This window comes from Protomyctophum parallelum (genome assembly GCF_964188405.1).
Source record: "Protomyctophum parallelum genome assembly, chromosome: 1".
NCBI classification, from domain to species: Eukaryota; Metazoa; Chordata; class Actinopteri; order Myctophiformes; family Myctophidae; genus Protomyctophum; species Protomyctophum parallelum.
Genome location: NC_139697.1, coordinates 24,344,920 through 24,370,642, shown reverse-complemented (window position 1 = coordinate 24,370,642; position 25,723 = coordinate 24,344,920). Strand labels below are relative to the sequence as shown.

At 43.8% G+C, this 25,723-nt stretch overlaps 1 protein-coding gene across 1 annotated transcript; it reads right to left on the bottom strand.

The window, feature by feature from the left end:
* On the bottom strand, positions 1 to 24,347 carry tent4a (terminal nucleotidyltransferase 4A). The gene is made up of 13 exons (XM_083771766.1): positions 23,271 to 24,347; positions 20,583 to 20,706; positions 19,480 to 19,526; positions 19,028 to 19,148; positions 16,926 to 17,033; positions 12,833 to 12,961; positions 11,034 to 11,247; positions 9,133 to 9,259; positions 8,849 to 8,952; positions 7,897 to 8,063; positions 7,486 to 7,635; positions 5,511 to 5,687; positions 1 to 3,821 (listed from the first exon to the last, which is right to left on the bottom strand). Exons 1-13 carry the CDS (start codon positions 24,248 to 24,250, stop codon positions 3,636 to 3,638), a joined length of 2,634 nt encoding a protein of 877 aa, XP_083627892.1. The 5' UTR covers positions 24,251 to 24,347; the 3' UTR covers positions 1 to 3,635.
* Between the last annotated feature and the right edge of the window lie 1,376 nt (positions 24,348 to 25,723).

The following is a 25,723-nucleotide window of genomic DNA, read 5'->3' as shown; positions in this document are numbered from 1 at the left end:
TGGCAGTTTTAAAATGTTTATTAAAAAATAAAATAGAAAAAAATATACCGGTACATAAAAATGTTCAAAACAAAAGCCGGGCAGTGGAGTCCCTCCGGCCACCACTAGCTAAGCAGCCATTTTGAGGGCTACTGCCCAGATGAATTGGCCAGGACACAGAGGGGGCTGCCACCTTTCCCTAAATGGCAGCCACCAGTTTAAAATCCCTCATTGTATTGCAATGGGGGTGCGTTACATTGCATACATATGTACGCCAGAATCTCAGCGGTTCACTGTCACTCTCTTAACTGTGCTTCCCTTTCACTCACTTACACTAATGTGGATCGGTCAAAGCAATGTCAGGTGACCAGGTATGTTGCTTTCACTTGTCCAATCACCCCAATACCAGAGGAAAAAGGTGAACAAAGGACAGCAAGCTACACAGGACCACTAAAATGTACAGACTTGTTAAGTTTACCGCATGTCAGTCTCAGCTCTGGCGAATGGCAGGCAACTTGAACCTGGTCGACAAACCTCCACTAATGCTCGTTTTGCGTTTGTTTTGTTTTACAGCTTTTACATTTGTGCTGGCTTATTTCCTTTTCTCCCGGACAGAGCTTGAGGGGGATGACAGCTTTAGGATTCCAAACAAGCTGGCACTGATGATCAGACATTTCATGGGACTTGTTCTCCCAATTTTGTCTGTGTGTGAAAATACATGATCCAAAATGTGGAAATGCAGTTTATGCAGTTTTCGGCAATTAATGTCACTGCACAGCATTTGACTATTCATTGTGCTTTGAGACACTTGATTTGGTGCGACTTTTATCAAACCATAAAATGGGAGATATCTTCAGTCTCCACCTAAGGGCCAAATTAGTCTATATTGTCTATTCTGTCTTGGGAGTCTTTAGGTTGGGAAAGGCAGCACCACAATCTCCTTTTATGACACTGAAGAAGAACAGGGCCTGGTGGAGGTTTGACCAACCAATCAAGTTACCGTGTTTTAAATATAAATATAAAAATACAGAGTGTAAAGTTCAGAACAGTCTCAGTAATGTGGAGGAGTCAGAAGCCAGACATCCGTGTACCCAGTTCCAATGGGGGCACTGCAGAGCGCAAGTCGCTCTCTGGGTGCAATGGTTCACGGGCTGCAGGGTGATGGATAAAACATTCTTTTAAAGAAAAAAACTGCAGTGGTTTTGATTCTGGCTCAGTTTCTCACACACTTCACTGAGAGACACTACACAGAACCAAACATGAACAACCCCAATCCTTACATTGGACCGACAGATGTACAAAACCAGAATTTCAAACGTATCAAGGCTTACATACAGATACATGGGGTGTTGTGATGGTCGGGAAAGGGGGTCTGGGCTAGTTCACCAGTGAGTCGGCTGGCAAGTCCGCCCATCTGATGGTAGAAATGCCAAAACTCTAGTCTGACAAGTTGGTAACATTACTCCAAGTCCCAACAAGCAGTGGTTGTCATGGGGGGGGCGGGGGGGTAATAGAGGTGACACGTTCATTAGAAATAAATCCACTTGCATAGTAATAACACCGGCATGTGCAGCATGCCAGTGTCACAGCATGTCACAGCCTCCGACAGTCCCATCTGTGAGTAATGTATGCATGTGTTGTTAAAACTGTGCGCCCGCAAAAACTACGTACACACCCCAAGTAAACACAAAGAAAGGCATTGCAAACAACTAGCGGAAGTACCTGGCAATCAAATATCCACAAGATTCCACAACGGAATCAAAATATAATTCCCTTTCTCTAGGGTCCGTGGTTTGGGAAAAAACCCTCCCTCCTCTTGTCCTTTTGCAATGAAAGAGAGGGCCTCATCATTAAGCACCTTAGTATTGTTCTGCACTGATTACAGCTACAGGTAAGAGCTGAATCTCAGGTTGTTGTGACCTGGGGACAAGATTTCCATGACCACGTCACAAACATGGCACGACTTCTCAGATCCCGGATCAGTGGGCTTTGCGTCAACTGGCGGTTTTAACTCTTGCGCTTCAAGTTCAGGTGAGTGTTTTTTAAACTGTCTCTTCATCTAAAAGCCCAAGCCCTCATACATCACTTTAATACAAGGAGACAAACACACTTATGAAGACACACAAGCATACGACACGTTTGAGGAAGTTGGGCTATCATGCTGAAAAGAAAAAAAAAAAACAAACAAAGGTCCTGTGATCGAATTGCTTTCATTGTTAAAATCACCTCCCGTTACGGGACAGTGCACAGACAGAATGCCAAGACAATGATGGCAGACTTTCTGCCACACCTCCCCCTGACAAGGTATGTTAATAGTACAGTCTGACATAAGGGGCCCACACACTCACTGCGGTAGTGGTGCGAACACTCTGTTCAAGCTGGAGTTTCTACACTGTCTAGAACAAGACCTCCCTCTTGTGGGATAAGGCAGATTTACATCTGTTCCGATATCCCAAGGTTCATTTCAGCATTGCTCCTCCGTCCAGGCTCACCTTGGACCGTGGTTTTCAGAAGACCAAGAGAGAGGCGTGACAGGAAGGAAGATCCATGAGACAAAAAATATATACCGTATATCTCCTCGCCACTGTCCCGTTTCCTATGACACCAAATACAACATCCGTGAGGCGTAGGGGGGTGGTCCATGGGGGACATCTCAACCTCACTTTCCACAGTCAATACACACACACACACACACACACACACACACACACACACACACACACTTCGCCAGCCAATACACACGCTCCATAGATGCTGCCTGGAGAAGGGTTCTGTAAACTCTGCAAAAATAACAAAAAAATATTCTACAAAAATAAAATAAGCATATAAAAAGGTTTTTACATATGCACACAAAGTTAAATAAACATTTACCGTACTTACAAAAAAGAAAAGAAAAAAAAAGAAACACTATTGCACAAATCAAAAACCGTTTGACCGTAAGTGAGTACAATGGAAATACGTTATGAAGGTCAAGAACAGGCAGCTTGGCTGCGCGGGTTTGAGAACAGCGTAGAGACATGGTCAAGACAAGTTCACCAGAATAGGATCCTACGGGACACCAAACACGGATTTGTTGCTCCCCACCTTACAGTTAACAATCACTACCAGTCCCAAAATGATAAGCATTAAGCACAGTGAAAGAACTAAGTACAACGCAAAAGAAGAAGCGATGGTGAACTCAAGTGAACAGACAAAACTCAAATCCGAGTAGATATCTGTCGGGTGCGCCATGCTGTCAGGCAGAGTGCCAGTCTGCCCTGCTCCAGTAAAACTGAATGCAAAAAAAAGAAAAAAAGAAAAAAAAAAGACACATGCAGAGATGGACAGAATGAGTAAACAGAAAAGGTGGAGACTAGGGAAGAGGGGAGAAATGCAACGGATGCAGGCTGTATTCTCCCATGGAGGCAGCCTGCGAGAGAGAAAGAATGAGTTCACTGCTGGTCTCCGTCGATAAGCCTGGGTTTATAGTATATACTTCGTCGTACGACAGTGTCGCACGCTGAAAACGGCAGATCTTGTGACGCGTCGTGACCTTGTACATCTGCCATTTTCAGAAAATGGGCTCATCTGGGTCCGTTGTCCTCCCCCAGGATGAAGAGGTGCCGGGATGAGCAAACCGAGAGGAAGAAGAAGATGTGGGGGATGTGGAGTGTTCTCTATCTGCTGAGGCTGACGGGCAGGCTGTCTCGCTTCCTGCGTCGCCAGGTGCTGCGGTTGTTCTGCGTGTGCGTGTGGGCATGAATCGTGTGTCCGTTGCGGTTGTTGGCGGCCAGAACGGTGCTGGCGTTGCTGACCAGCGCTGGGTTGTAGACGGCCTTCACGTTGAACTTGGTGGCTCCATTCTGGCGGGGGGGAGGGGGGGGTCGAGGGAGGGGGACACACGACATGGAAGACATTTTTTTTATATGCCAACTACTGTGTTTAAACTGTCAGACCTTATACATCGTTATACATTTCAAGCCTGGAACGCCTACATGTCATTTTAGTTGTTGAGATATATCACAACTATCCATCTTGTGTATAAAATGTTACGTTTTTCTGAAAACTTAAAATGGTGATGAAAGGAAAGAGCACATCCACAACATTTAGAAGGCGTTTTTAGAAACGGCCTCAGGTCCGTGCCATTTTAGTTGTTGCCACAGTATGTATATATAAAATTGTTTTATTATCTCCCCAAGCGACGTGGCCGAGACCACATTTTGACCACGCTTTGCACCCTTAGCGTCCGTCCATGATCGAACCCTACAAACCCTCCCGCGCACTCAGATCAGCCAACGCAGGGAAGCTGGAAGTACCTTCGCTAAAAACGCCGGGAAAACGCTCCACACGTCCCAAACTCTTCTCCCTTATGGCTCCAAAACTGTGGAATGCACTTCCCATTACAATCAGAACTGCAGACTCACTCCCAATCTTCCACAGTAGTCTAAAACCCACCTCTTCAGACTCCATCTTGGCCCGTATCACTTGCTGTAGCACTCACCCTAGTTCAACGACCTTACAGGCGAATGCAAAGGCTCAACTTAAATAGATTGCCATGAAACGTTTTACACATCATCTTTATAGTCATGTGATCAAGAGTGATCCGTCAGACTTTTTCATATTCCATCAACATTGCTGGCCTACAATAACCTACAGTGGCAGAGACCTGTGCTCAGAGAAGCTTTAAATATATATATATATATATATATATATATATATATATGAAAAAAAATCACACCCGTGTGAAGTGAGAGGTGCTCTTATCAACATCATCATCAAAAGATCTACAAGCACATAATGCATCAAAGCACATTGTGAGCTTGTAGGTCTGTCCCTTTTGTTACGCGAGGTATTACGGCGGGGCTCCACTAGACACGTGTGACACGGGTCAAAAAACGAACCGGGGCAATTTTAAAGCAGTCACCGAACGCAACGCATCGTAGGCAGTGGAGCCACCCATTAATTAAAAAAGGGAATATTCCCCCGACGGTGACAGAGCTGACACGTCCAGTGGACGCATCGGCTCAAAACTACTTTATTAGGTTAGATATTTCATGCAATGTTAGACATGTTTTTCATTAATGGCCAAAAATAATGCATAATATAATAATGCAAATACACTCGATACATTCAAAAACTCTTCCAGGAGTGGAAATAGTCTAATTTAAAAAAATATTTCCAGGAATTTCATGGCTGTGTGGGAACCGGGAGTTGGAACATCTTGTATTGCTGCTAGAGCTCCCTTAACCCATTCTGGGCAGGAACCCCTTTTGGTGTTAGCATTATGTTATGCTTTAGCTATTGAAAAATAGCAGATCTACAAGCTCATAGCGCGCCACCGAGTGGCACGCTACGAGCTTGTAGGTCTGCTATTTTTGAAAAATCGTGAAAATGTGGCGCAAACGTCAGGCCTAAATGGGTAAAGGAAAAGATGCCTTGTATCAGAATGGGACTTCAACCTTTGTAAAAGGCCAAATAAAATCAAAATCAAAACGTTAACAGTGTGTTGTTGTTGTTGCGTGTGAGTTTTTAAGTGGCCATCCGGCGCCTACCTGGTGTGTGTGAGGAGGAGGAGGAGGAGGCTGGGGGCTGGAGGAGGGGGCGGGGGCATGTGCATGAGGCTGGGGGTGCATGTGGAAGAAGGAGGAGGGGAGTCCGGCGGTGTCTATACACACCTGTCTGCCAGGCAGGGAGTGCAGCGCCAGACCGGCAGGCAGCGACATGTGAGCCTGGCGGTCGGGAAGGAAGGAAGGGGACACAAAGAGACAAACGGGACAGAAGTTAGTAGGTGTGCAACAGTTACACCATTTAGACCAGAGTTAAAAACATTTACTTTGAAAGAATATCAATCAAAGATTTGCGCCACATTTTTAAGATTTAAAAAAAATAGCAGACCTACAAGCTCGTAGCGCGCCACTCGCGCTATGAGCTTGTAGATCTGCTATTTTTCAATAGCTAAATTATAACATAATGTTTAAAACACCAAAAGGGGTTCCCGCCCAAAATGGGTTAAAATTCGGTTCTAAATAATGTTTGGCAATTGATTTCATTATTTAATTTTAAATCTTTCAAGAATTCTTAAAATTCACAAAAATAGCTGACCTACAAGCAATTTTTTCAATTATATAATTTGAGATTTTTCACGTTTCATCGATTGCTAAAAAATTGCTTGCTTCTTCCTTTTGCATTAACCCATTTAGACCCGAGGACTATTCTTTTCACGATTAAAAAAAAATAGCAGATCTACAAGCTCGTAGTGCGGCACTCTGTGCCTTGCTATGAGCTTGAAGATCTGCTATTTTTCCATAGCTAAAGTATAACGTAATGCTTAACACACCAAAAGGGTTTCCCGCCCAGAATGGGTTGCCATACCACATTGCCATGTTAAATGTCAAGATTCCCTCGATCAGGTTCTTATAATAATGTGCTTGCTCACTCTAAAGGAGTTAAGCTTGTGTAGTAGGGGTTCTGGAGAGATGACACATATGCTCTGTATGCTGTGTCCCCCTTCTTAAGTAAGGCAACCAGGGCCATATCATCCGCATACTTATACACAAATGAATTCCATTTAGACCAGGATATGTTTGTTTAAGGAGAAAAGTAAGGGGGATAAGATACGGTAGTCCCCGGCGTGATGTCGGACCGAGTATCATTCACACGGACCTGTTGAGGCCGGTCAGAGAGGAAGTCTCCGACAAGATGGATAATACCTCCATTTACCCCTACGTCAATGAGTCTCTGCCAGAAGGGTGTGTATCTGCATGCTGTTGAAAGCAGAGGTAAAAATCAATAAAAAGGACCCTGGCAAAGTGGGAGGGGACTTGGAGATGCTTGGACAGCGTGTTAAACACGCTGATAGTTCCCCTCTGACTTTTATAAGCAAATGGGAGATGATATAAGCTGTTAGAAACAGTCGCTGTAATTTGTTTGCTTATAACTCAAACTTCAAAACATTTTCCCAAAATGGAAGTAAGAGCAATGGGCCTGAAGTCTTTTAATTCATGTTAGTTTATAACATTGTACTTTATAGTTGCAGAATAGAAATTCATATTGGTGTATGAGACGAGTAATATTGACTGCATCTTGTCGAGAATTTGATGAGACAGGGGTTATGAGGTGTCAGTGTGTCACATTAGCTTTGTGTAGAATTACTGGTCATTAGCTTGTTTACTTCGTGACATCGTATCCAATGTTGGGTTTCAACCACAAACAGCGGCAGTAGATATCAACATTGTTATTATAGGCTATATCCAGGTATGTGCGCAGTCAAAGGTATTTGCAGACTTTGGTGAAACTTTGGGGGACCAACTTTGTCGTCGTCTTGCATCCTCCTTGCTCGTTAAAAACACACAGAAGTTTGTTTCCCAGGTGGCTGGCCGCTCGCCTTGTTAGCCAGCCGCGCGCACGCACGCGCTCCTCGTTTGTTGTCATAGAGAAAGAGTAGTCTTGTCCCAGCGAGCGAGCTAACACAATGTGGATTGGAAGTTTGGAACAGGGCATGTATCAATGCAGTGCTACAGTGCCTACCTGTGAACCTGGAGTAATGATGAACTGGGGGCCCATGCCAGGCTTGTTCATGGTGAGGCCTGGAGGTAACGCCAGGCTCAGATGTTGGTACGGTCGGTACTGAGGCAAGGGAGGTGGCGCGACAGGGCATGGAGGTGTGGAATCAGAGTCCTGAGACATCAAGAAGAAAGCAAGAAAGGAAGGATTGGTAATGACAGCTTCATCGCTGCAAGCACTCTTAAAAGGAGTTCACCCCTTCCCAAAGAAAAGTGAACTACTCCTTTAAGTCTAATTCAGACCACCTCCATATCATATGATGAAAATCTAAAAGCTTACAACAAGCGCTGTGAGATTGTAGATTCAATATATTTTTAGCAGTAATTACTGTGTGTGTGTGTGTGTGTGTGTGTGTGTGTGTGTGTGTGTCATTACATTGTCTGATCCAGAGAGCGAGGACACGGAGGATGCTGAGGAATGCTGCTGAGGACTGGAGATGGACATGGGCGAGTCAGCGCTGTGAGGGGACCCTGAGTCTCGCTGCTGCTCGTCCACCCCGACCGGCTCCTGCTGCTCCAACTCGGGATCTTTGGCAAGCAAAACTGGAAGGCAAAAAGTAAGGACACTGAACAAACTGTTGCACAGAGTTGATTACAATTTCATTTATCACTTATTTGGAAAATATTCTTGCTAAATAATGTCTTGCTCTCAAGTCATTCTCCCTGAATGTACAGTTTTTTTGTTCTTTAAGTGTTTTAACTCGTAACGCTGCAATTAATTATGTATTTTTATTTGACCAATCTCTATGGTAGAACTGTAGAACATGTCAATTCTAGCATATGTGCAGTGGTTGGAGGTAGTTGACAAGTACATCTGACTGAAGCTTATACTGTACGTGCAAATCCCCCGTGGTCAAAGCAGTGATTCCCTCTTGTTTGAGTGGTAGACGTTTGGTCTCTCATGTGGTAGTCAACGCGTTGCCAGACTGTATGACGGAAGCATTTGAGAATTGCAAGAGGCAACAGTCTGGAGAATGGAAGCTCTGATCATGAACAAGCGAGAAAGCGGAAGGGATACCTCCTCCACACTTCCGTTTCGTCTTTACAGTCGCGCACATTTATCCTAATATAAATCGAAATCATCCAAGCATATACTGTGTACAGTAGCTTGCTGCTTAGCAGAAATTAGAATGATGTAAAAAATATATTTTACAATATATTTTCGTGAACGGAAATGGCAGCTTCCTTGCTCGGATTTCGGGAGGTGTAGTTCCAGACTCTATATAGCATTCCGAGATAGCCCGATAGTCGTCAGGCTACGCGAGACTCTCAGGCAGTAACCCAGGTATGAATTCAGAGTAGGGCACAAATGGATTTAGGAATCTCACCTCTGCTTTCCATGCGTGCCAGGTGCTTGCCTCCCCATTTCCTGATGATCCATTCCCGGTAGTCAATCACTTCCTGGGTCAATCTGATTATCCTCCCTAAGGTGCTGTGGGTGTAAAGTAAAGTATCGTATTATTATTTTACAAATATCACAAATATGTTTTGACCAAATATGATAATATCAATACATCGTGACGCCAATATCAAAATATTTTGTCCCAAGGTCGGAATCTGTTACCAGATGGTTGAATGAAGTAAAGTTGCACGTGGAGTTTGTGTATCTAACCTCTCAGCGTCGTTGTTGGGGTAGGACCGTGCGATCGGTGACACAGCATGACCCAAGACGGTGTAGGCGTAGTCAAACACATGCTTGACATGCAGGGCCCCGTATGAACTCCTGCCCACATCGTTACCTGAACACACACATAAAACGTCCTGAACATTCCATATACGTAGTTATTGGGTTTAGCTAGCGTTTTATCTTCTTATAACCCATTTAGGCCTGATGTTGAAATTAAAAAAGATTCTTCTAAATCCTGACTTTTTTTGTTTTGTTTAGGGGGGCTAGTGTGCGATGTGAAATGTGAGCTTTAGTCATATTCCATCATATTCAAGTGCTTTTGGAGAGCAATGATAGTCACTTTCAGTAGTAGAGCACTGTAGAGGGGAGCTGTGTGTCTGTGACAGGTGTACAGGTGATGGTCGTTGATGCTCATCAAGGAAGGCAATTATGTTTCTGCACTGTCAAAAGTAATGCTACTTTTTTTGCAATGTAGTTAACCCATTCTGAACGGGCACCCATTTTGTTGTTAGCATCATGTTATGCTTTAGCTATTGAAAAATAGCAGATCTACAAGCTCCGAGTGGCGCGATACGAGCTTGTAGGTCTGCTATTTAAAACAAAATCAAAGAACGACTGACATTTTTAGAATCTGATCTCAGGTCAGAATGGGTTCATCAGACCAGTGTGTGTCCGGCGGAAACCTCGTATGAATCTGATCTCAGGTCAGAATGGGTTAAATAAAAGAATCTCAGGGGGGGGGGGGAAGATAAATTATATAAAATTTAAAAAACGGTAATTTTTCTTTAAAATATATATTTTCTTTAATATCGTGAAAAATCGTATCGTGAGTTGAGTGAATCGTTACATGCCTATGTATATATATATATTCAAACATTTGAGCCACAATTTCACAATTTAAGCTCGTAGCGCGGCACTCGGTGCCACGCTATTTTTCAATAGCTAAAGTATAACATAATGCTTGCAACACCAAAAGGGGTTCCCGTCCTGAATGGGTTTTAATCTTAGAGTATATATGAATAGAAAAGACACCCGAGTTCTCCTTCCATCCACTTGCATTAAGTTGCTCAAAAGCGCATGAGGCGATTTCACTCCTCCTTCCTGGTAGGAACAGAGTGCATTCTGGGACGGACTGCAGTGGTGAGTGGCCCCAAACACATGAACGCGCTGCCGTTGAACGCGCACGAGCGTCGTCCGTCGTGAACGTGTACAATGATAGTCAACGGACAGCGCGTTCATGTGTTTGGGGCCAGGCTGCAATACCTTCATTCGGCCACTATGTCCATTTCGCCTCAGGGTTTCATCTGGGTGCCTTCTCTATTCATATATACTCTAAGGTTTTAACCTAGTTCTCATTCTTCTGTTGAGAGGTTATGTTACGTGCTCGAAATATGAATCTATGCAGTCTAAATAAAAACATGAAGATTTCATTAAAAACTAATTAAAAACATTTCCAATCATGAATCTTTGGATTTGGGTTAGTGTTTGAAATTTCATTTTACGTAAGGGATTCTCAAATTGAACATTAGACTAGAGGGAGTGACAAATTCTAAAAACTAAATTTGATATTCGGACTGGGCCAAAAAGAGTATGACTTTGTAGATGATTTTGCTCAAACTCCAGTCCAACTCCAGTATAAGCAATTAAGATTATGAGATTACATTTTATCACATATCCATCTTCAAAAGGATTGCAAGAATGATGATCGGTAATACTTAAGCATTTCCCCACAAACATTATGAAGTATTTAAAGATACTGTTGGTTAATATGACCAAGCAACTACTATGAATAATGCCCAATTTATATACAAATTAATATATCATACGATGGAGTCGTGAAAACCATCACTACACACACACACACACACACACACACGCACACACACCTGGTAGCAGTGGGTCCTCTATGCAGAGCATGGACGGCCGGTAGCCGTTGTTCATGGCTTTCATCATCTCCTCCTTGGAAACGTAGGCTCCTCCATTCTTGATGCGGATGCCCGTCTTCAAGTAGTTAAAATGGCGTCCGTAGAGCTCAAAGAACTCTATGAGCAAGATCCCCAGGTTGGCCTGGTCACTCCTGGCATCGATGCGAGGATGCCGCTAATAGGAAGGGATGGATGGGGATGTGAGGTTATAGCATACATCACACTAGTAATGACAGTGTGCACGACTGTGAACTAGCCATTGCATTTGGGGTTTTTTTTCTCCAGCGTGTCCGTCCATAAGAGACGCCGTATGTGCGTCTGTATGATGTCTGTCGCTAATCTTGCAAACCGCTGGCTGGACCGATCCAACACCATGATTATGTCGTGCATGCTGGGAAGGAAGTACCTCAATGAATTTGTTAAGTATTTAACTTTGATTTTAGTCAGTGGGGTCGGATTGTATTCAATGTATTGCCCCCATGGAGGCACGGAAGGCGCCGTCTGTAGCGCTGTCGCCTCACATCTAGAAGGTGCTGGATTCGATTTGCACTGGGGGCGATGTGGGCGTGTTCTCTCCTCCAGTGCCCTGGGTGGGGTTGGCAAAAGGGCCTTTCTGTGTGGAGTTTGCATGTTCTCCCCGTGTCCCCTAGGGTAGGTACCATCACAAAAAGAAAACATGCAGCAGCAATCTTGGTCTCTAAACTGCCTCCCCCTGGCCAGCTTAGGCACCTGATGGGAGGGGAAAGGAACTTGTTCGAATAACGTGTTCCTTCAACACGCTACGTCCAAACTCCCCCGTCAGGCGAAAAGAAGCGCCTTGGACTCCTCATGCATAGAAGGAAGCATGAGGTCAGTCCGTTGCTCTCCCCAGGTTGGCAGAGAAAGTGTAGCGCCCAGGATTACATTAGATAATTCACACTGGGTGAAAAAAAAAGGGTTGCAAAATCATGGGATGAAAAAAACAAAAGACATATTGCCCCCAGAATAGGTATGCCAGTGTTTAACACTTTGACCCCCATTCCATCCAAAACATGTTACACGAGTTGTGTTTCATTTGTTTTATCGGACATATTTGATCACTTTTAAGACATACAAGGATTTCCTCGGAAATGCCACACATTTGGATCACGTTACCGGAAAACAAAAATCACTGACGCTGGATCCTCAGGGCTTCTGGGTAACGAAGTGCAATGTGATGTCTATGGAGTGTAATGGCAGCCTCCATTTCACTGTGTTCCCCTTTGTTAAATGGTAAATGGTGCATTTATATAGCGCCTTTATCCAAGGCGCTTTACATAGATTGTGCATTACATTCACCCATTCACACACACATTCATACACCGATTGCGGAATGTAGACAGGAAGAGCCGGGATTCGAACCGCCGACCCATGGATCATTGGACGACCTGCTCTACCTCTTGAGCCACAGTCGATTGGTTGTCAGGGCCGGTCCTGAGCAATCTGGGGAGGCACTGGGGGGACACTGGGGAGGCACGGGGGGGGGGGGGGACGGACGACGACGACACTGGAGAGTCACTATGGAGGCGATGGGGAGGCACTGGGGGGGCACTGGGAAGTCACTATGGAGGCCCTGGGCAGACATTGGGGAGGTACTGGCCTGGGAGGCACTGGGCAGACAGAGTTGGGTCCGCCATGGCGCCCCAGGCGGCTACATGCTCGGCCTGTAGGAAGGGCCGGGCCTGTTTGTTGTTGATGTTGTTGTGTGTGCGCGCACGCCCGCCCCTGTGTGTGTGTCCTACCTGTAGGAAGCTGATGACCATGAGGATGAGACTGTAGGAGCTGATGCCACCGGTGAAGACTTCATTCAGGTCCCTCTGCAGCAGAAACTGCTTCAGAACAAAGATGAGATAAGGCAGCACTGGATACTTCTGTGGTGCAAAGGAGAGACACAAAGAGAGAGATGGGGGTGAGGATAGTATGGAAAACTAAGTGAAAAGGAGGTCAGTTAAGTATAATAAACTCCCATTTATGTAACTTATTGAGGGTCACTGAAGAGCTCTGGGGAATTTTAACGACATGTATAGAAATCCATATGGGTCCACGTGACTGGTGGAGAGATCAAGCAATCCTAAGGATCACAAGGATATGCAGAACGATCTCGGCTCCACATGTGATCTTGCTTCCAAAACAGGGTGGAGAAGAAGGAGGAAAAAAAAAACATTGTCGCTGTCGGGGAGAAACCTCTTATGTACAAAACTGTGAACCTTGTGTCGAAAACAGCCACACTTGTAAATCGGTCATTTCCACTACTTTTGCATGACACGGTCATATGAAGAAGTATAAAATGGGCCATTTGTTTATGAAAAAAAAAAACATGACATTTTGGAGAGATACAAGGTTTCTGCCCGACAAGCGATGAAATGCTAGTCGTATCTACACAATTATTTATCAATAATGTAGAATTACCCCCAGGTACGCGTACTGTATGTCACAGATGACATGCCCTGTCAGCTATAAGTGTCCTACGAGTGAAAGCTGTAACTAATAGCTGCAGTACAGATTCTTGTGACTGCAGGGGAAGCGACCTTTATTGGCAAGACTGTGCAGGATCTCTTTAGATGCAACAACAACCATCATCGACCTGATCCCACGGCCGCTCAGATGGTAGCGCCGTCAAGCTGTGGCATGTTATTTCAGAGGAAATCTCACGCAAATATGCGGCAGACAAAAAGGCAAATCCTGTATTCTTGACAGCTGCCTGGAACATTAATGCACTGGAATTCGACCATTGCATTAGTCACTACAGCTGTGACTAGGGCAGAGGTGGGTCTGCCTTTAAAAAAGGGAAATTCCACTCTGGGTCTGTGTTGTATTTGTCGAAAAGTTGCTTACCTACAGTGTACAATGAGCAGTGTCAGCATATCATCAGTCTAAAATAGAACCTTATAGCTGCAATACAGGACATATTTTAAAGAATAAATCCTATCAGTGTATGTTAATTAATTATAACTAGTACACATCTCCAGTGGTTGGGATGTGGTCTCCCTACTCTTCCATTGGGAAATGTAGACCCTAGTGTCAGGAATATGGTCTCATGCAGGAGACCCGGGTCAGGGTAAGGATTGTTGCTTTAACTTTCAGCACAAGCTCCACCTTCCTGCCTTACAAAGGTTGACTAGTTTCGTTTCTCCATACTTTTTAAACACCAACAAATTACCGGTATTCAAAACTGAGTGAGGGTAACGGTATAATGGTTCACTTCAGGGGAAAAGGCCCGCTCTACTCAGACAGTTTTATATAGTTTCAGGCGTGTGCTGGGTGAAGATTCCAAAAGAACATATAGAAAATGAATTAAATCCGCACTTCCAGTCGAGTAAGAGTCTTTATTAATAAAGATAATGCTCCGCAGCAGCAGTCATACCAGACAGACAAACGCGTTTCGGCGCACAGGCCTGAGTCAGTATTTTGACACTGACGAAGGCCTGCGCGCCAAAACGCGACCTTGTTGGTACTAGTTGACAAGAAAAAAATAAAAACAAAAGGGGGGGATTTTGTGGGCCTCAAGATCAGGTAGATTATAGTTATAGTCACCAATGTACACAGTTTTTAAATGTACAAATATTTATTTCCAAAAAAGAAAACAAAATAGGTAGTTAAACAACTAGTCGACTAGGCAACTAGTAACAATTACTAGAAGTGAATGCCGCCCGGCCCCCTGGGCACGTTCCTGGGGGTCTGGATGATCCGGGGACCCCCTGCGGACCACCCACACAGTAACTCTGTCATTTCTCGACCGTTTCGGACACGGGCGACTCGCCCAGAAACGGGCCGGAACCCTGGGCACGTTCCTGTGGGTCTGGACGTTCCAGGGACCCCCACAGAGTTGTACCACTGAGTTCACACGGGTGTGATTTTTTTAAATCACCTCAATGGAGTACATTGTTGACAGTTTGTCATAATAACAAGGTCATTAGCAGCACAACCACAATGCTTAGTGTAAAATCATTGGAGTCTATCCAGGCTTGATTTGGGAACTGAAATAAAGGTCTATTGGCTTTGAAACCTTTGAAGCCTATCCATCATAATATAGCACAAATGATGCCTTTTTCTGTTTTTAAGAAAGTGGCTTTTGTCTCCTGTTGGAATGTGTTAACAGTACTGTCTGGTGCCAGTAAATGGGGCATGACACAAATCTTCTCAAGATTGTATTTCCTTCTACAGCTTACGAGTATACGGTCAAATCGAGAGAATCGAGTCACGGCATGTCATGCATATATACTGTAATTTATGGTGGACTGCGACCAGCTCTTAGTTTGCACTGTAAATGTTGGAGCAAAAACCTAAACAAAAAAAAACACTGACAGAGTGGCTTATACTAGAAACAACATGCATGTGGCTTAGACAGACGACATGTATGTATGTGGTTATAAGCTCCTGAGTCCCGAGGGAGCTTCGCATATCAAAGTTGGTGGTTGACCTTTTATAAGTGTTTGGAGTATGTGCTATATTAAGTGTTTGGGGAGTAGGTGCTATGTAAGTGTTGGAGTATGTGCTACAATACCCTTAGAATCCAGGACGTTGGAAGTGAATAGAAGCCGACATGCATCTGCTACTACACCAGGCCTCCAATATATATATATATTGTAATGTGGGATCCCCTTTTGGTGTTAGCATTATGTTATGCTTTAGCTATTGAAAAATAGCAGATCTACAAGCTCACTCTGTGGCGCGCTATGAGCTTGTAGATCAGCTTTTTCTTCTCTCTTTTTTAAAAAAAAATTTAATTTATTTTTAACGACATATAAACAGCTTTTTCTGAAAACTGTCAGGATGTAGAAGACATTTTTAGAATCTGATCTCAGGTCAAAATGGGTTAAAAGTGATTTGAAGAATGTTAGTTACTAGGGGACACAAATATTTGTCCTTAATAAACAAGCATACAATTACAGTTACTACTTAAGGTTAATTTTCTGAAATAATTGAGTGCATCTATACTTTTCCAATGAACCATAAACGATGGCATTGATAACACCACTTACTAACAATAGTAACAGACAGGAGATATTCTCTGCAACAACACATTCATTTTGTACACTTCTTAAACGGGAGAAGTTGCACTGTTTGGAGTGGGAAAGAGCAGGAAAAAATCTATGGGATGATAGGAAAATTCATGTTTGCCTGCAAAGAACAAGTGTTTGTTTTTAACATCCATGTGAGAGAAGCTGAATTCCTGTGTTCATCCAAACTGCAATATACTCACTCCAAAAACGTTCAGAATTGTACCTATCAAAGATCAACTGATGTTTACATGTTGACTACTTCTACTAGGAAGGGACCCTCATTCTTGGGAAATTGAACCCTCAATTGACAGAGAAAAAGGTTATAATTTCTCTGGCATCCCAAATAAGTGCATGAAAATGTTGGATCAATAACAGACCTCTGCTAAAGCCGGCACATTGGCTTCTCTAGCTCAAGTTGTACAAACATGTACTTTTCCTTCCACCGTTTCTGGTGGCTTTCCTTTTATTCATAGCAGACAATTAGCCAAATGTTCATCTGTGCTAAACATACTGATAAATGTCATTTACCAAACTTAAACTAAAATGAGTTAGCTACACAGCTGGTGCTGGTAGAGCCAGATTGTGCCCAGATGTTAGCAGCTGCATTGGTTGAAACAGGTAAGAGTATTTGACATTTGATGGGTGAGGGAACAAGAAAATAGCCTGTTGGAGAATACAGAAATACCCTACTGAAACATGGCGTATTAAACTCTTTCACCCCTGTGATTTAACATTTAAGAATTAATGTTCAAAAGGCCATAGTGAATATTTCACATTAAAAGAAAATCATTTGGTGATGCCTTTACATCGCTTTTTCGTCTGACGACGTTACCTTAACATAGTCTTTGATGAAGTCTGCAGCCTTGACTCCAGTCTCCACGTTGAAACTGATGTCCACCTTGACCTCCGTCTCCTGGTCTGTCAGCTTAATGATTGGCACCTAAACAAAATGTGAATTGTAGTACTGCCCCATCTTTTGTTAAAACCACTTAAAACCTATATTTAATGGAGCGGATTCCCACAGGCTCTACTACGCCCGTTAAAGGTATATTCAGTGATTTTACTCAAAAAACCTTAGGTTTCGTTTTTGGCTGTGGGACCCAGCCTTTCGTCCAATCAGGATAGAGAGTCAAAAACGAAACCTACGGTTTTTTGACCCCCAGGGGTTAACTGGGGACAAGGAGGAACTCCTTATATGGCCAGCACACTCTATAGTAGGGAGGATTATCACAACAAAACAAAAAAATAAGTGATATTTGAATTAAGTGAAATCACTGAATATACCTTTAATGTTTTCACCTACACTACATATCTTCAGTCTTCGCTGAACTTTGTAAAATAACCGATGTACAATTCTCACAACGTGACACACAATATGATGCATTGTGAACTTGCAGAACTGCTAGATTCTCAGAATGTTATCCCCAGAACAGGGATGTTAGGGTTCAATTGAATACGACAAAGATCCGATGCTATATTTGAACTTGTACCCCGACCATGAAGTTTGCACCTTTATGCTTATACTCATGTTATATATATACTGCATCTGCTGCTGTTATGTGTATATGTAGCCATCTATGATATAGTTTGTTTTTTCTCCCTGCTCTCTGCGCTTGTGCAAAAAAAAAAAAAAAATTCACAGTTCCTTAGACCTGTAAATCAGTGATGTGATAATAGGGTTGGGTGACGATACGAATACATCGTCAATCGCGAATATACGAATCCAATCGCCGAATATTTTTATTAGGCGATTTTTCGGGACGATTTAGCCCAATTAACCTGTAAAGTGTGAGCAGCATGTGAATCAATTTGGGCCAGCAAGCGGCCGGGTGGAAATCCCCTCCTCCCGTTATAATGGTATGCTCCCACAGTCCGACTCCCCGCACTCAGCAGTCAGCAGCATCGGGGAACGGCACTAACGGCAGCCGTAAGAGCCGAGGGAGGCTGTAGCTCCGGAGTCCAGACCCATGCAGTTTAATAATATACAGTCACAACAGAATGCACACTGCTGTCTCGTGTCTCATCACAATCCCAATGCGCCACCCGTGAAGTCGGGAAAAAAAAAAAAAAACAGGCTGGTAGTGTTAGTATAGATGAAGTTAGTTCAGTGTGTTGAAACAGTAGCTACACGCTAAGCTAAGCTAACGATCCCCGAGCCTATACTGTATAGGCTCGGGCAACGTTAGCTTAGCGCTCAGCTTAGAGTTAGCGCCCCTCTGAGCCTGTGCTCAAGACTTCTCCACTGTATAGGCTCGGGGATCATCAACGTGAACGAACCCCGACACCAGCGCTGCAAAAATGGACAGATCTACAAGCTCTCAACGCGTAGCGAACGGCACTGCAAAAACAGGCAGGACGCAATGCCTTGAGAGCCTGTGGATCAGCCCGGCCGCAGGAGCTTGTGGGCTCCGCTTCGAGCCTCCGACAGACCGGTGCGCGGAGGCAAGGGAGCAAGTTACCCTGGCTGCGCAGCAGAAACAGACTGATCTACAAGCTCTCAACGCCTAGCGAACGGAGCTGCAAAAACAGGCAGCTTAAGAGCTTGTAGATCTGAGCTGTTCTCACTTTACTTTTATGACACGAATACATCGTCAATCGCCGATTCTTGGTCAGACGATGGGCGGTTGAAAAAAATTGGCATATCGCCCAACCTTATGTGATAATAAAGTTGAGTCTGGCCCGGACAGCTGGCGTAGCAGTCCAGGCACCTATAGTATCAACGTAGCGTAGAGTCCCAATCATGACAGCCATTGCTGCTTGTCACTCCCCAGCTCTCTCTCCTCCCTCCTCCCTCCCCCCCCCCCGTTTCCTGTCCAACTACTGTTCTATCAATAAAAAGCCTCCAAAAATAACTTTGATTCTTGTTTTTGAACCATGGATATATTAGCTTTTGGCATGGATGAGAATGAGCGGAGGACATTGGCCACTACTTACTGTAGCTTTGTCTAACACTTTGATGGAGAAAGGTTCTGCCACGTTGTGTTTCCGCAGGGCTTGCTCCAGTTCCTGCAGTGGGGGGCGTTCCCACTTCCCAAACACCACCAGGTCTATGTCGCTGAGGGCAAAGCAAAGTTTGGACATGAGAACAGGCCTGGGTAATTAGCCAAAAAATATATTTCAAAACTATTTAGAACCAATAACAGACCTAAATCTTGCTCATGTAGGTTAACTGATTAATAAAATCGATAAATGTTTTTGCCAGTGTACCGATGGAAAAGTGAAACAAGCAGATCTACAAGCTCACACGTTGTGAGCTTGTAGATCTCCTAGTTTCACTTTATCGTTCAATAATCACAATTGTGGTTTGAAGATAGATCACCCAGCCCCACATAAAAATACTAGCCATGCCATCAAGCCCGGTGTGTGTCACACACTACAGGCCTTACCTTGTTGGAAGATAGAGACCAGTGCTGAAGCTGCCAAAGATCCTGACCTAAAATAAGCAAAGATGAAAGAAATGCCAATTGAACAGTCAACATCAATGCAAAACGGCGTTCATGGTTAAAGTCTAACTGTCTAACTTCTCTGAAAACACCTCTCGTGTTTACAATTGTTTTCCTGCATGTGTATTGTGTGAATAAGACAGCTTTGGAGTTGCTGTATGGTTATTTCTTCACTTTGGCAACTGATTCCGATAGGCTTCAAGTCTTTATGTTAGCCAACATGTTATGCTAACATGGAGACTGGGCCAGTGAACAACACACAGATGTAAAAATGATATTTAACATCTAGTCTGGGTAAAGAAAAATGAGACAATTCTGGCAATTTTGTTAACACACATGAAACCAAAACCGATCAAAATTGTCATCACATCAGACTATGGCTAAGTCATTGAATTTCTTTTTTTAATTTTCATTTTTTTCATGTCCTATGAAAGCAGGGAATCATAGCTTCAAATTGACATATTGGTTGTTCAGTTTGACCCACCAGTTTTCGAGATATGGCATATAGAGTAATGTCTTGCAGAAAACAGCGAGTTGAGAAAACAGGCTTGAATGAAAGGTTCACTTCTGTGGACTCTTAACATTACACCTAGCAATTTATTTCATATTTACATGTTGAATTCAGCTCCGACATTTATTTCAGACATGTAGTATGTGAAGAGTCTGCCTGTGCGATTAACTCATTTTGCATTAAAACAAAAAAGAGAATCTGTATTTCTCCTCTCCTGAACAGTCTATCAAAAAGACACAAATTGCTGCAGTAATTTGTCTGGTAAAGGTAGTAGGTTTTGTGCCAACACACAAATAATAACCTCCCGACTATGTGTTAGTTAGTAGAAGCCATTATTGTAGCAACAGTCATGATTCAGCCAAATTCTTTACACTTTCATAGGCATGATGGAGTCAGTGTATAGGTTCATAGATGGCTATCCTTGACCCAAACACATTGAATAACCCTTTTAAACTTGTTTTGCTGTGATGTGGAACCCCCATCCCACCACAACATTTATTTATTTGGCAAAAATACAAGCTTGTGTGTCTCTTACGGCTGCAGTAGGCCACAGCTCCTTGATCACATTCTCTATCCTGTTGACCACCTCCTTCCTCATAGCTGCTTCCTCTGGCCTCGGACACATGAACTTGTAGAAGTCCATCACCTCTTCATGGAGTCTGAGCACAGAGAAGTAATTGAGGTTATTATACGACACACACACACAAATGGACTACATTCATTTCCTAGCTCTTAAGCTTAATCCTCAAAGTCTAAACTTAACCCTTATCCCCAATCACCCCAATTCTAAAGCTAACCCTCAAATTGCCCTTGAAAACAGTACTGTACTTATTTTCCTTAGTTTTCCTCATGTTTCTATTCTTGTTAGGCCGACGATCCTCGTCATTAACCTCAAGTCTAGCTATTGATAACCTGCCGACAGGCAAGAGACGGCAAGAAATCCATGCCGATGCTAAATCGTGAAGGTGTACAGAAGTTAAACTACGGTTTTGAGAAGAAAAACAACAGGGATTCTAAATCCATCGTCCAGAGCAACATCAGAAGTGGTCCTCCTGAGCTCCACTTATGTTTAATTGTTGGCATGTCTTTGCGTGTGTGTGGCAGCAAAGGGGCATGGGATGATGTAAACATTTATGACCAGTCAGATGCCTAAGAACAGTGGATCTCTGTTCAGCCCCCTGGCCATTCATTTATCTGGGAATGTGTCCCATGAGCAGCGAGACTGCCTGCCACCATCAATTACCAATGAATTCATAATTCATTAATTCATTAATTCATAATTGCCCAGGAAGACACGCAGTCATTACAATGAGGCCAATGTAGCACACTCAACTATTCAGTTACCGTATTTTCCCTAATACAAAAGGTGCATCATGCCTGAATATGTGGATTTCAAAGCAATCCGGTTGCAAGGGCACCCTCATGTGGTGCAAGATTAGATAGCCAAGTTACATTCACAGGCTAGACATATAGGACTATAAAACCACTTAACTTACTACTTAACAAGCATTTGCCTAATTGAGATGAAATGCACCCTTTTGCATGACAAGGCATAAAATTATTATGAAGATCTGGGAAGGGGCTTAAGCAGAACCCCTTCAGTTTCACAAAGATTCACTGCTTTCCTGACAAGCACCAAATTCTTGCACTGAAAGAAATCCCAGGTGGGTGTAAACCTCCATTACAAACATCACAGGTTCGTGCAACACATCGGAACTTCCTCTCTCTCTCATTTCTGTGAGTCTTTGTCAAAACTTGATAACTAGTGCTATTAAGATGTTTAAGAGTATAAGTATGACCGTTCCAATGAATAACAGTGGTTTAAGTAAAAAGGGATATACGGTAAACTAACCGATCAGCTAAATTTCACTTTGTATGCCAAAGGCCAAGCTACTTTGGTAGTAACCTTCACCAGTGAGGGAAGAGTGTGCCCCACACTCCTGTTTGTGATAGTTATTAGATTGTAAATGGAACCATAAAACATGGCCCTGGGGCACATTTCACATTATTATAGAGATTTTTTAGTGGAACTGCATCATGTTTGAAATCAATGCCCTTTTAGATCACGTGATATTTGCTGTCCTTAAGATTCAGCTTTGGAGCTCAAGTTAACAGCCAATATTCTCAAAATGTATTTCTTACAAGTCTGACAACCTGGTGGATCATTTCAGTAACAGTTGTACTGAATGACTCACATGATTGTCTCAACATTATACCAAGAACTGTATGAACTGCTCTGGTCTCCACAAGTTAACCGTTTCATGACCCCAACCCTCTGACATGAACCCATCAGCCTCATTATTAAACAATGTCCAAAGGCTGGACAAAGATTTCCCCTAAATTAGACATTGGGGGGGGTGTATGACGTGTGTGTGTGTGTGTGTGTGTGTGTGTGTGTGTGTGTGTGTGTGTGTGTGTGTGTGTAAATACTATTTGCTAAATTATTACTTACAAGTTCAGGACAATTGTCTTATCAATCATTGAACTAAACTTCTAGCGTAAAAATCAATAAAGCACGTTTAACATTTCACTTTACAGGAAGGGCCTCCAAGCATGATCTCAAATGTCACTAGATGTGTCTGGTGTGAGGGAGAGGGGCCCCATCAAACTGTTCTGAATGTGAGGGGGCACAATACACTGACCTACTGGTTCTGAACATTATATATGAAGGGGGAAATTAGCTTTGTGCTCATGTTAGCCTCCTAACCTATAATCACAGAAGACAGTACCGGCTGAATGGATAAATCAGTTAGCTACATTAGCTTGCCAAGCCACTTGCTAGCCTCAAACTGGGAAATTGGGGTTAGCTACCGGTACTATGCAGTCGCATGCCAAGCAAGACAGATCTACAAGCTACCTTGTTAGCTTGAAGATCAGCTAAAAAAAATTAAGCAAGCGAGTCATTTTTTAAGCTTTACTCATGTGCTTGTACTTGACTCGCTGCCAGTGGACAGAAATTAATCATTTCTGACGCAAATAACTTTGACATACATGCAAATAGGAGGGCATTTCCAAATACAAAAAGTATCGATGCGACTCAGGTCGACACTTTACCCACTTAATTCTCTTTCCGTCTTGACACACACTTGCGTGACACAAGAATAATATCAATAAATTAAACCTCCTTTTAAAGCTTCTCCTCGACATTGACAAGATTCTTTCAAATACAAAAAATAAAACACTTAAGAACATCTTCAGCGGAATGGATCTTCCTAGTTCTCACCCGAGGACACCGGGGTTGTAGTTTCTGGTCTTCCAGGGGGTCCATCGGGTGGCCTCGTTATAGTTGTCATTAGTAGTGCAGTTTGCATTGAGCATGTAATTCATGCCATACGTGCTCGCCTTGTTCTCGCTACTTTTCCTCCGGCCCGGGTGATGGAGGTGATGGTGGTGGTGGTGGTGGTGGTGGTGGCCGTGGTTGTGATGATTTATGACGGGTCCAGATGTAGGAGGGTGGTGAACCTGGTGACGCTTAATCCCACAGATCTGCTGCTGCTGCTGCTGTGTGTAAGTGAACGTTGGGTGATGATGATGATGATGAAGGTGATGCCCCTCTTGCTGCTGCTGCTGTTGCTGGAGATAATGGTTGACATTATTGTGCATGACGCTGTCATTGAAGTTAAAGACATTATTGGCACCTCCTCCCACGTTCTGATTCAGATTATTCCCCGTGAATGCATGATGTCCCCCGGCTCCTCCACCACCACCACCACCGCCGCCGCCAATAGTCCTTTCTAATAATACCGAGAAGCAGTTAGGGGATGGACTGTCCGTGCCAGTGGATTCCTGGGATGAGGAGGAGGATGTGGAGCAGCTCTTCGGGGGCATTCTGCCTCCTCCTTCCCCCTCGCCGTGGGGATGATGGTCCGCCGCCGTGCCGTTCGGCGGGGTCAGAGGGTTCCCGGTGGCGGCGGTTGGCAGCATGATCGCGGCAGCGCCGTGGTTAACGTTGCTGCCGTTCGTGATGCCGCCGTGATGGCTGCTGCTGCTGCTACCGTTCAGACACGCAACGGGAATAACGTTCCGGTTGTCGCCTGACGCCGCGACATGTTTAAAAACGTCCAGCGGTGCTGGATAATTGAGACATTGATTATTACGGTGCTGATGTGCCCGTCCTCCCTGAGACGTCTCCCAGACGTGCATCCATAAGGCGTTCGCAGGTCCTTTCTGTTCGGGCTGAATCCAAGCGATCCTCGGATCCATTCAACTTCTTTTTTTCCCCCTCTCTCTTGGTAACTAAACCACCGACCCCGGTTACAATGTTACAAACCCGCGCGACTTCCCAAAGACCCTGCTGCTAGTCAACCCCTGCGTTACGAGGAGAAAAAAAAGTGTTAAAACATTAAACCGACCCGGACCACATTGATAAAGTGGCCCTTGACGCCGCTAGCTGAAAAAATGCTAGCAGATTTCCCTACGGGAATTCAATATGGCGTATTCTCTTCAAATCGATGCGCATGTGTAGAGAGAGTGGGATTTTTTAAATGATGGTCGTGTGAACACACCCCCGTCCACCGCCCACTCTTTGGCCGCCAGTCCCTCTAGCTCTCTCAGCTGGCGAATTGATTCATTGCACTGTTTGCACAATATAAATATTTGGACTTCATTTTACAAATATTTATTTGGACGACAACAACCCTATAAGCGCGAGGGAAAACGTGTTAAATTAGATTCGTGCAACGGCTGCAGCCCATGGCAAAAGCAAGCATGATTTATTTTCTTTATTAGTTTTATTTTCTTAATACCAAAACATAAAAAATGGCAAGTGGCATTGATTAAACGAGAAGTTCAAAATCGTGTGTTTTGTCTCCCCTCTGCGTACACTCAACAGCCTAGACAGCTGGAATTTCTCCATGCATGAGCAGATGTGCAGCAGTGGTAGTGTAAATGTAAACCATGTCTCAACCAGTGTTAATTTTGTTGACTAAGAAGACTAAAGACTAAGGTTTTTCAGAAGAATAAATAGGACTAAGACTAAATGGTGTGTTATTCAAGACTAAATCAAAGTATTGTGAAAAACACCCATTATTGTCAAGGACCCGTAATTTGATATGCATTTAGGCCACATCATGGGGGTCCCATTAGATTTTTCCTTAAAAAAAAACAAAAAACATATATAATTATGGTCTGTCATTGGAATCCTTTACATTCTAAAATGATGCATTTCAGGCATGGACTGTACACTGTACTTGCACATGATGATGACACAAATATTCATTATCTCGTATTTACTGGCACAGCACATGCATGGTGACGGTTAACTGTCGCCCATTTAGCTGTGAGGACCCCCTGGAAACCCCCCCATGGACCTCTGGGGTCCCCGGACCCTATGTTGAGAACCACTAGTGTGTACTGTATACTCTCTTAGTTTATTCCATGTTGTACGCTGCAGTTCTGTGATGCAGGCAGTCACGGGAGTGTCAGTTTTGTAACACACAGCAGGAGGCGTTGATCATTCCAGACAGTGTATGCAATCAACCCTGGAAACTGCCATCTTCCAGCCCATTAGGGCCGTGATGGAACCGGCGGCAGGGCTGGGGCTGCACTATAGCCCAGCCAACAGCACCTTCTGTGATAAAACAGACAGACAGACAGACAGACAGACAGACAGACAGACAGACAGACAGACAGACAGACAGACAGACAGACAGACAGACAGACAGACAGACAGACAGA